General features: G+C 62.4%; 1 protein-coding gene across 2 annotated transcripts; it reads right to left on the reverse strand.

Moving 5' to 3' along the window:
- Nucleotides 1–149: 149 nt before the first annotated feature.
- On the reverse strand, nt 150–11,010 carry LOC133628960 (pre-rRNA 2'-O-ribose RNA methyltransferase FTSJ3-like). 2 transcript variants are annotated; one of them, XM_062019467.1, is made up of 22 exons: nt 10,953–11,010; nt 9,959–10,063; nt 8,792–8,897; nt 8,630–8,676; nt 8,378–8,457; nt 7,739–7,838; nt 7,456–7,650; nt 7,226–7,341; nt 6,696–6,800; nt 6,472–6,572; nt 6,312–6,392; nt 6,069–6,233; nt 5,671–5,806; nt 5,327–5,541; nt 5,127–5,244; nt 4,941–5,034; nt 4,530–4,680; nt 2,273–2,349; nt 2,057–2,159; nt 1,795–1,978; nt 1,609–1,703; nt 150–622 (listed from the first exon to the last, which is right to left on the reverse strand). In XM_062019467.1, the coding sequence occupies exons 2-22, from the start codon at nt 10,023–10,025 to the stop codon at nt 433–435; spliced, it is 2,526 nt and encodes an 841-aa protein (XP_061875451.1). In that variant the 5' UTR covers nt 10,026–10,063; nt 10,953–11,010; the 3' UTR covers nt 150–432. The 2 variants fall into 2 exon arrangements, with proteins under 2 accessions (XP_061875451.1, XP_061875450.1); XM_062019466.1 differs by lacking the exon at nt 10,953–11,010 and adding an exon at nt 10,165–10,277.
- Nucleotides 11,011–11,021: the final 11 nt, after the last annotated feature.

Here is an 11,021-nt window from a genome sequence, read left to right on the forward strand (position 1 = left end):
GCCATGGTGTCCCCAGCATCACCATGGAGAAGAGGCAGGACAAGGATATCCCTCCATCCACTCTCCCCTCTCTACCAAACAGAGCAGGCAGCTCACAGCACAAGCCTCTCACCCCCATGGCACTCACAACACATCCTGGTGCTGCCTCAGAGCAGGTTTAATCGTGCTGGAAGCCAGGAGCTGCTCTGTGCAGAGCCCCCTCACTTCTGCACCCACTGTCCTGCCACCAACCAGGCCCCAGGGAGCTTGCAACCCCTCTGTGGGCCCTGGGCTGGGGGAATCCACCCTGTGCTGCTGAGGTCAGCCAAAGCCTCCCTGCCCCATGGGTCAACATCCCATCAAGGCCAAGCCCAAAGCTGAGGCAGGGGGCCAGGGGGAAGGTAGGGGAAAGGCAGGAACCTGTCCTTAGCCAAAGCTGGAGCTGATCCCACGTCACTTGTGGCGTTTCTTCTTCTGCTCTTGGCGTTTCTGAGCCCTCACATCCTTCTTCAGGCGACTGTCCACCACCTTGAACTGGCCTTTGACCCCCCGAGGCCGGCGCACACGGGGTCCCACTCCTTTCTTAGCCACCAGGTATGTGACCTGCCTCTTCTCCTTGGCCAGCCCAGCCTTCTTGTAGATGCTGTGGGAGAAAGGGAAAGGCAAGGGACATCAATGAAGGTTCAGCTGCTCCACTTTGGCTTTGAGGGGGTGTCCAGCTGGGTGTCTCTCACACCCCACCCTGGGGTGGTTCTGACACCCCTCAGCACGCTCTGTGGGGTGGCTGCAGGGCCAGCACAGCACAGCAACAGGGCCCAGCACAACATCCATCACAGCAGCTGGGGGAGATGGAGGCTCAGGGCTGTCCCCCATTCATCCCCAAGTGGGACTCCAGCTCCTGCCATGCCCCAGGTTTCAGCAGGTCCTGGGTGCTGCACAGCACCTGGGGACCTCAGACCCCAAAAGGCTCTGGTGCCCCCATGTGCTCACCCACCCCACTCCAGCCAGGGCAGGTGAGGGGAAGGATGGGGGAGGATCACACAATCACTGTGGCTGGAAAAGGCTTTTAAGGTCCTGGAGTCTGAGCCCTGGCCTCACCCTGCCCAGCCCAGCACTACCCCATGGCCTCAGCACCTCAGCTCTGTGTGTTTGGGATCCCTCCAGGGCTGGGCACTCCCCCAGCTCCCTGGGCAGCCTGGCACAGGGGCTGACACCCCCCTGAGGGAACCAGTTGTGCCTCAGCTCCAACCTCAACCTCCCCTGGGGCAACTGGAGGCTGTTTCCTCTTGTCACTGGGGTGCAGAGGCTGACCCCCAGCTCCCTCCATCCTCAACCTCCCCTGGGGCACCTGCAGCCCATTGCCTCTTGTTACTGGGGTGCAGAGGCTGAGCCCCAGCTCCCCTGGGGCAACTGCAGCCCGTTGCCTCTTGTTACTGGGGTGCAGAGGCTGACCCCCAGCTCCCCTGGGGCAACTGCAGCCCATTGCCTCATGTTACTGGGGAGCAGAGGCTGACCCCCAGCTCCCTCCATCCTCAACCTCCCCTGGGGCACCTGGAGGCTGTTTCCTCTTGAATCCCTCCTGTTTGGGGAGCAGAGGGCATCCCCAGCCGTGCCAGGATCCCCACTCACCGCCTCAGCTGAGCCACCTTCTCCCTCTCCGAGATGTCCACCGTGCTCACCACGGCCTCGGCCTTCTTCTTCATCTGCTCCATCTTCCTCAGCATCTGCCCAAGGGCACAAACGAGGCTGAGGCACGAGCAGGGATGGGAAAACCCACACAAGGCCTGAGGGGTTGAAACCCACAGCCTCACTCACCCTCTTCTTCTTCCTGGCCTTGGCCTCCGCCACCTTCTTGATGGGCCGGGCGTTGATGTGGCGCCAGCGCTGCCGATAGGCCTCGACCGTCTGCTTGTCCACAGGCAGCTGCCTGCGCCGGTGCTGCTGCTCCTCCCGCCAGAACCACTCGGGCAGCTCGCCCTCCTCCTCGTTGAAGGAGTACCTGAGGCCATGGGGAGGCTTTGGGGTGAGTGTGGAGCCGAGCAGGGGCTCCCTGAGCTCGGCCTCCCCTCAGGGTTACCTGTTGAAGGAGTCGTCCACCAGGTCGCGCTTGGCCTTGCTGGACGTGGCGATGACGGAGCCCAGCGCCAGGCCCTCGGCGTCCAGCACTCGGGCTCTCCTCACTGCACCACGGGGAACAGGTGAAGGGCTGGGGAATGTGGCCTCAGCCTGCCCCACAGCCACAGAGAGGGGCTGCTGGGGCACCCCCTGGGCACACACAGTACCCCCAGCTCACCTGGGTCCTCGATGGGCACCACCTCGAAGCCGCCGGGCTCGGCGCGGCCCCGCTTCTGCCCCGCTGCCACCAGCGGCCTGAAGGGGAACACACAGGCTTGGGGCTCCCAGCTCCTCAGGGTTGGGGCTCCCAGCTCCTCAGGGTTGGGGTCCCCACTCCCCAGCTCCTCACCTCTCAGCTCCTCAGGGTTGGGGTCCCAACTCCCCAGCTCCTCAGGGTTGGGGTCCCCAACTCCCAGCTCCTTCAGCCTCGGCTCCTCACCTCCCAGCTCCTCAGGGTTGGGGTCCCCACTCCCCAGCTCCTCAGAGTTGGGGCTCCCAGCTCCTCAGGGTTGGGGTCCCCACTCCCCAGCTCCTCACCTCTCAGCTCCTCAGGGTTGGGGTCCCAACTCCCCAGCTCCTCAGGGTTGGGGTCCCCAACTCCCAGCTCCTTCAGCCTGGGCTCCTCACCTCCCAGCTCCTCAGGGTTGGGGTCCCCACTCCCCAGCTCCTCAGAGTTGGGGCTCCCAGCTCCTCAGGGTTGGGGTCCCCACTCCCCAGCTCCTCACCTCTCAGCTCCTCAGGGTTGGGGTCCCAACTCCCCAGCTCCTCAGGGTTGGGGTCCCCAACTCCCAGCTCCTTCAGCCTGGGCTCCTCACCTCCCAGCTCCTCAGGGTTGGGGTTCCCACTCCCCAGCTCCTCAGGGTTGGGGTTCCCACTCCCCAGATCCTTCAGGCTGGGCTCCTCAGGGTTGGGGTTCCCACTCCCCAGATCCTTCAGGCTGGGCTCCTCACCTCCCAGCTCCTCAGGGTTGGGGTTCCCACTCCCCAGATCCCTCAGGCTGGGCTCCTCACCTCCCAGCTCCTCAGGGTTGGGGCTCTCAGCTCTACAGGGTTGGGGTCCCCAACTCCCAGCTCCTTCAGGCTGGGCTCCTCACCTCCCAGCTCCTCAGGGTTGGGGTCCTCAGCAATACAGGGTTAGGGTCCCCACTCCCCAGCTCCTTCAGGCTGGGCTCCTCACCTCCCAGCTCCTCAGGGTTGGGGCTCTCAGCTCTACAGGGTTGGGGTCCCCAACTCCCAGCTCCTTCAGGCTGGGCTCCTCACCTCCCAGCTCCTCAGGGTTGGGGCTCCCAGCTCTACAGGGTTGGGGTCCCCAACTCCCAGCTCCTTCAGGCTGGGGTCCCCACCTCCCAGCTCCTCAGGGTTAAGGTCCCCATGTCCCAGCTCCTCAGGGTTGAGGTCCCCATGTCCCAGCTCCTCAGGGCTGGGGTTCCCAGCTCCCAGGGCTGGAGTCCCCAACTCCCAGCTCCCCAAGGCTGGGGTTCCCAGATCCTTGAGGCTGGGCTCCTCACCTCCCAGCTCCTCAGGGTTGGGGCTCTCAGCTCTACAGGGCTGGGGTCCCCACCTCCCAGCTCCTTCAGGCTGGAGTCCTCACCTCCCAGCTCCTCAGGGTTGGGGCTCCCCGCTCCCCAAGGCTGGGGTTCCCAGATCCTTGAGGCTGGGGTCACCAGTTCCCTGGGGCTCAGGTCCCCATGTCCAAGTCCTCAGGGCTGAGGTCCCCACCTCCCAGCTCTCCAGGGCTGGGGTCCCCACCTCCCAGCTCCTCGAGGCTGGGGTTCTCAGCTCCCTCAGGGTTGGGGTTCCCAGCTCCTTGAGGCTGAGGTCTTCACCTCCCAAGCTCCCCAGGGTTGGGGTCTCCACCTCCCAGCTCCTTGAGGCTGGGGTCTCCAGCTCCCTGGGGCTCAGGTCCCCACCTCCCAGCTCCTCAGGGTTGGGGTTCCCAGCTCTCCAGGGCTGGGGTCCCCACCTCCCAGCTCCCTAGAGCTAAGGTCCCCATGTCCCAGCTCCTCAGGGCTGAGGTCCTCACCTCCCAGCTCCCCAAGGCTGGGGTTCCCAGTTCCTTGAGGCTGGAGTCCCACCTCCCAGCTCCCCAGTGCTAAGGTCCCCATGTCCCAGCTCCTCAGGGCTGAGGTCCTCACCTCCCAGCTCCCCAAGGCTGGGGTTCCCAGATCCTTGAGGCTGGGGTCCTCACCTCCCAGCTCTCCAGGGCTGGAGTCCTCATCTCCCAGCTCCTTGAGGCTGGGGTCCCCATCTCTCAGCTCCTCAAGGCCAGAGTCCCCAGCTCCCTGGGGCTCAGGTCCTCACCTCCCAGCTCTCCAGAGCTAGGGTCTCCACCTCCCAGGGACTGGTGTCCTCACCTCCCAGCTGCCCAGGGCTGGGGTTCCCACTCCCCAGGGCTGAGGGAAGACATCCCCCCTGCTCCCTCCTCTCAGCCCTCACCTCTCCTCGTCACTGCTGCTGTCATCGTCGCTGCTCTGAGCATCCAGAGCTTCCTCTGCCCCAGGGGCTGTGGCTGGAGCAGGCAGGGGCTGGGCTGCATCCTCCTCCTGGGGCACCACCACCACCTTCTGCCCTTTCTTTGGTGCTTTGTCTGGAGAAAAGGAACTCTCAGGTGAGAAAGGGCTGAGCCAGACCCTATTGCACATCGTTCCTCTAAAGACTCAGTTAACTGTGCAGCCACAGAGGCTGGAAACAAGCCCTGGAGCTCTCCAGCCCTGCTGCCAGCATGGTTTATTAACTGTGCAGCCAAAGAGGCTGGAAACAAGCCCTGGAGCTCTCCAGCCCTGCTGCCAGCATGGTTTGAGCCCAGCCTGGGCTGTGGGGCTGCCCCTCTGTGCCCCCCACACTCACCTTTCTGAGCCTCACGTTGTTTCTCAGCCAATAGCTGTGACTGGCCCAGCTCCAGCTGCTCATCTGCATCGTCCTCGATGCCAGCAAAGGCGTCCTGGGCACAGGGAGCAGGGGCTCAGGTCAGGGCACACAGGGCAGAGCTGGGGCAGGGGTTGCCTTGGCATCTCTGGGCCCACTGAGCCTCACCTTCCCAAACCACAGGCTGGTCTGTCGTTCCTCCAGCACCGATTTCTCCTCCAGAGGCACCAGCAGAGGATTCTCCTCTTCATCCTCCTCCTCCTCTTCCTTCTGCTTGGGCTTTGCCCTGGGACAAGGAGCAGCAGGATGTGTGACCCCAGGCAGGGTGAGGAAGCCTTTACCCCAGGGAAGCCCCTCCAGACCCTCACCTCTTTCCCCCCTGCTCTCTCCTCTCCTTCTCCAGCCGCCGCTGACGAGCCTCTATCTCAAGCAGCTCCTCTGGATCCAGATCACTAGCCAAGGACACATCATCATCATCATCATCACCTTCATGGTCTGAGATGTAAATATCATCATCCCCAGGCCCCATCTCCAGCAGAGCATCTGCTGCTGCCATGTCCCCACGGCTCATCTCGTTCAGCAGCTGCAACACAAGGTCAGAAGCTACGGTCAGAAACTCAAAGCCAGAAGTCCCCAGCTCCTCAGGCACATGCCCAGCAGTGCCCCAACCCTCAGGCTGGGCCAGGCTGGCCTCCCCCTGCCCCACACCCACCGGGGTCCTGTGCAGGGAGCGCAGGGAGAACATGCTGGTGTCGCCGTCGTCGGCGATGGACACGCCGGGCAGGTCCATCTTCAGCTCCACACGCTCGCGCTGCTTCCGCTGCTCCCTCAGCACCTTCTTCTTCTTTCTGGAGGCAAAGGGAGGATGCTTTGCTGTCCCTTTCCTCACCATTCACACCTCCTCAGTATGCACATCCCCCTCCCTCAGCTCATCCACAGCCCCCTGGGTGCCAAATGCCCCAGCTTCAGCTGCCTGGAGGAGCAACGAGCCCAAGACCCACCAAACCCTCTGCTGACAAAAGCAGGGCAGGTTCTGCCCCACCACCCTCTGTGCCCACAGCTGGAGCCTCCCCATGCTCCTCTCTCTCTCCACCTCTGACATCCTTTTACCTCTTTAGCTCTGCCAGCTCCTTGGCCTTCATCTCTGCCAATGCCAGCTCCACCTCCTCCTCCTCCTCTTCCTCCTTCCCCACCTCATCGGCTGGGGCTTTTGGCGACGTCTTCTTCTCCTCCTTCTCCTCCTCTTTGCCTTCCTCCTCTTCCCCAGAGCTCAGGCTGCCAAAAAGGAAGGAGCTCAGACCATCCCTCCTCAAGCCAGGCCCATCCCACCAGGGCCACCCCTTTTGTTCTTACTTGATATCCACCTCCTTTGCCTGCTCTTTGAGCTTCTTGGCCAAAAACCGCCTCAACTTGGTCCTCCAGTTGAGCAGAGCTCTGTGGGGGAGGGCAGAGTGTCAGAGGCAACCCCCCAAGGCCTGGCACAACAGCCCTTAGCCCAGTGCCCCCCTGGTACCTGAGCTCCTTGCGTCCCAGCACACGGATGTCCTTGCAGCACTGCCGCAGCTCCTCGGTGGTGGAGCTGTGCTGCTCCAGCTCCCCATCCCCCAGCGTGATCTACAGGCCAAAAAGAGCCTCCCCTCAGCATGGGGAAAGGAGCCCTGGGCCAACTGGGTCTGCTCTGTGCTGCTGGGGACGTGGCAGGTGGCACCCAGGTGTCCCCTGGCTCTGAGCACCCACCTCGTTGGCCTTGGCGAGGAAATCCACGGGGTTGGCAGCTTTGAGGAAGTCCATGAGGGTGAAGCGGTGGTAGAGGGTGGTGTCCCCATCAGCATAACCCTCTGCCTGAGGGAGGAAAGGAGCTGCATGAGCTGTGCCAGGGCACAGGCAGCAGGATGCCACCTCACCCCTGCCCTGCTGCAGCCTCCACCTCACCGTGCCCACAGGGCCGAGGGCAAGTGGGCAGCCCCATGGGCTCAGCCCCACGGGCTCAGCCCCACCTCTGGCCCAGGGAAGGGGCAGCTCTGTGCCACTGCATTGCCCTTTGCTGGTCTGTGTCCTAAAGGCATCCCCCAGAGACACAAACCCACTCAGATGTTTCTGGTCCAGCACAACTCCCATCCCCCTTTCCCTGTCACTGCTCTCTAAGGCTCCAAACCTCCCCCAAACCTGCCTCTTCCACCACCTCCCACCCCCATCCCTTTCACCTCCTGATGCAACTTTGCTTAGCCCAGTGTCTTCCACTCCTGTGTGTCCCACCTGGCTCATACCTTGGGCTTCTTTTTGCTGACCAGCTCAGTGACAGACTTGGTCTGAACCTCCACCTCCTTGAAAGCATATTTGGGGTCAAAGAACTTGCTGTCAATTTTATCTGGAGCTTGATACCCTGGGATGGAAGAAGGAGAACTATCAGTAGGTTGGGTTTTGATCCTTCCCTCCCTCTCTCTCTCTCTCCTTCCTTCAGGCCCTGCAGCTGCAGGTTTCCCCTCTGGCTGCTCACCCTGACACACCACGAAGATCTCAGCAGACTCATTTCGAGAAGCTTGTGGTTTGGTGGCTTGGACCTTGTGGAAGAACTGCTGGAAGATCCAGAGCAGTGGCTGGTAATCCCGAGAACGAAACACCTTGGTGATGAACCAGCCCCCCTTGCAGAGGAACTCACAGGCCAGTTTGAGAGCCATGAGGGTCAGGTTGGCTGGAGCAAGGGGAGAGAGGAGCTGTCAAAGGAGCTGTCCCCATCCCACAGCACAAACTGGGGTGTCCAAGGCAGTGGCAGGTCTCACCTTGGGAGTAGGCATCATGCACCCAGCTGGCTCCCACGTTTGGGGCTCCATCATTGAGCACAACATCCACCTTCCAGGTCTGCAGCTCCTTGCGTAGGGCCTGAGGGGTGATGGGGATGAGGCTTTAACTCATTGATCCCTCTCTGCAGGAGCCAACAGGCAGCACCCTCCAGCCCCAGCAGCTCAGCTCAGCCCCCTCTCTTCATCCCAGCCCTGAGAGAGCCCCAGGGGAGCAGGCAGGGTGATGCCCATCCTCCCATAGCAAGCAGGGGAGCAGGCAGGGTGATGCCCATCCTCCCATAGCAAGCAGGAGAGCAGGCAGGGTGATGCCCATCCTCCCATAGCAAGCAGGAGAGCAGGCAGGGTGATGCCCACCCCTCCCATAGCAAGCAGGAGAGCAGGCAGGGTGATGCTCACTCCTCCCATAGCAAGCAGGGTGATGCCCACTCCAACCATGGCAAGCAGGAGAGCAGGCAGCGTGATGCCCACCCCTCCCATAGCAAGTAGGAGAGCAGGCAGGGTGATGCCCACCCCTCCCATGGCAAGCAGGGTGATGCCCACCCCTCCCATGGCAGGCAGGGGAGCTGCTGAGGCTCAGCCTGGCACAGGATGCCCAGGGCAGGGCTGCTGGGTCCCTACCTGGCGGCACTTGTCCGTGGTGATGTCCTCCTGCAGCGTCACCACGTTGGGGATGGGTTTGATGGGCACCAAGTCCACCCCTGGGGTAAGGAAGGGATATGAACATCACAGCTCCTCAAAACTGGGCTCACAGCCTCCCCACCCACCTTCTCCACCTACCAACATCCCCCCAAACCTCTTGCTCTGGCCACATCCAGGGGCTGCAGTGGAGCTCCCTGTCCCCAGAGCACCCCTGCCAGTCCCAGCACTCACCAATGATCAAGCTGGAAACTGGCATGAACTTAGATGCCACCTGCAACCTGGAGAGAGCAGAGAGGAAGGAAAGCTTGAGCTGAGGCCTCTGGGGTCAGAGCCACAAGGGCAGCAAAGCCCCAGGAGGCAGGGCAGTGGGGGCAGAGGGAGGGCAGCACCCACCAGCCGCCGGGGGCTGCGCACAGGTCCAGCAGCGCCCGAGCCCTCTGCAGGAACTGGAACCTCCTGTTGAGCTGCAGCAGCTTGAAGGAGGAGCGGGAGCGAAAGCCTGGGGGAGGGACAGGGGGGCACAGCTTGAATCCTGGCAGCTGCAGCAGAGCTCTCAGCTCATGGGGTGCAGCTTTGGCTCAGCCCTATCAGCCACCAGCCCGTTGCCCTCAGTGCAGCACCCACCCAGCTCTGAAACCCCTCCAGGGATGGGGACTCCAGCAGCTCCCTGGGCAGCTGTTCCAGTGCCTGACAGCCCTGGCACCAAAGCAATTCCTCCTCACACCCATCCTGAACCTGCCCTGGTGCAATGTGAGACCATTTCCTCTTGTTCTATTGCTTGAACAGCCCAACCCCACCTGGAGCAGCTGCCTTTTAGGTAGCTGGAGAGAGCCAGGTCTCCCCTGAGCCTTCTGTTCTCCAGGCTCAACAGCCCAAGATCCCTCAGCCCTTCCTCAGCTGAGACATGCTCCAAACCCTTTCCTAGCTTGGTAGCCCAGCCTCTGGATCCTCTCCAGCACCTCCATGTCCTTCTGGTAGAGAGGGGCCCAGAACTGGACACAGGATCTGAGGTGCAGCCTCAGCAAAGCTGAGCTCAGAGCTCCCTGCTCCTGCTGACAACTCTGTTCCTGAGCCAAGCCAGGATGCCCTTGGCCTTCTTGGCCACCCTGCTGCCTCCTGTCCAACCCACACTGGCAGGTCCCTGTGTGCCTGGCAGCTTTGCAGCCACTCCTCCCCAAGCCTGTAGCTCTGCTGGGGGTTGTTGTGGCCCAAGGGCAGGACCCAGCCCTTGGTGTCACTGAAACTCATGGCACTGAGCTGGGCCCAGCCATGCAGCCTGTGTGGATCTCTCTGGAAAGCTTCCTCAGGCAGAGCCACACTTGCACCCAGCTTGGTGCCAGCTGCAAACTTGCTAAGGGTGCCCTGGATGCCCTCACCCAGATCACTGATGGGATGTGAAGCAGGAGTGGCCCCAGCACTGAGCTCTGACACCACTTGTGACACCAAGTGCATTTACCTCCACTGCCCACAGATCTTTACACCCAAGCAGCTCAGCAAAGCTCGTGCCCAGCCCTGCCCAGAGCAGCCCATTGCTGGCAGGGCACAGCCTGCAGCCCTCACCAGTCTCCTTGGCCAGGTGATAGAACTTGTCCCGCCGGCTCTTGCCCAGTTTGCTCTTCTTGCCCATGCTGGGGCCGGGACCTGCTGTCAGTCAGTCAGCACAACCTGTGGGGAGGGGAGCAGGGAGTTGTGGTGGCCCCAGGGCACTGGCACCTACCCCCTGGGGCAATGCCCACCCTGCTGTGCCCCAGGGCACTGGCACCTACCCTGTGCCGGGCTCTCCCGTTCCCCAGCCTGATCCCAGTCCCATTCCCAAGCTCCATTCTCAACCCATCACATCTCCAACCCCGTTCCCAGCCCCAGCCTGATCTCAGCCCATCCCCAGACTGTTTCCAGCTCCAGGCTGATCCCAGTCCCATTCCCAAGCTCCATTCTCAACCCCATTCCCATCCCATCTCCAACCCTGTTCCCAGCCCCAGCCCATCTCCAGTCTGTTCCCAGTCCCAATCCCAAGCTCCATTCTCAACCCTGTTCCCCTCCCATCCCCAGTCTGGTCCCAGTCCCAATCCTGTTCCCATCCCATCTTCAACCCCATTCCCATCCCATTCCTGTCCCCAGTCCCAATCCCAGTCCATCTCCAGTCTGTTCCCAGTCCCATTCCCAAGCTCCATTCTCAACCCCATTCCCATCCCATCTCCAACCCTGTTCCCATCCCCAGTCCAATCCCATTCCCAGTCCATCTCCAGCCTGTTCCCAGTCCCATTCCCAAGCTCCATGCTCAACCCTGTTCCCATCCCATCTCCAACCCTGTTCCCATCCCGTCCCCAGTCCAATCCCAGTCCCAGTTCCAATCCCAGTCCATCTCCCGTCTGTTCCCAGTCCCGTTCCCATCCCATCTTCAACCCTGTTCCCTTCCCGTTCCCAGCCCCAGCCCATCTCCAGTCTGTTCCCAGTCCCATTCCCAAGCTCCATCCCCGTCCCGTCCCGTCCCGTCCCATCCCGTCCCGTCCCGTCCCATCCCGTCCCGTCCCGTCCCGTCCCGTTCCCCTCTCACCCCTCTCGCCGCTGCTGCCGGTGCCGGTGCGGCCTCGTGCCCGCGCCGCCCTCCCGCCGTGCCTGCCGG

This window comes from Colius striatus, chromosome Z (assembly GCF_028858725.1).
Source record: "Colius striatus isolate bColStr4 chromosome Z, bColStr4.1.hap1, whole genome shotgun sequence".
Classification (NCBI taxonomy): domain Eukaryota; kingdom Metazoa; phylum Chordata; class Aves; order Coliiformes; family Coliidae; genus Colius; species Colius striatus.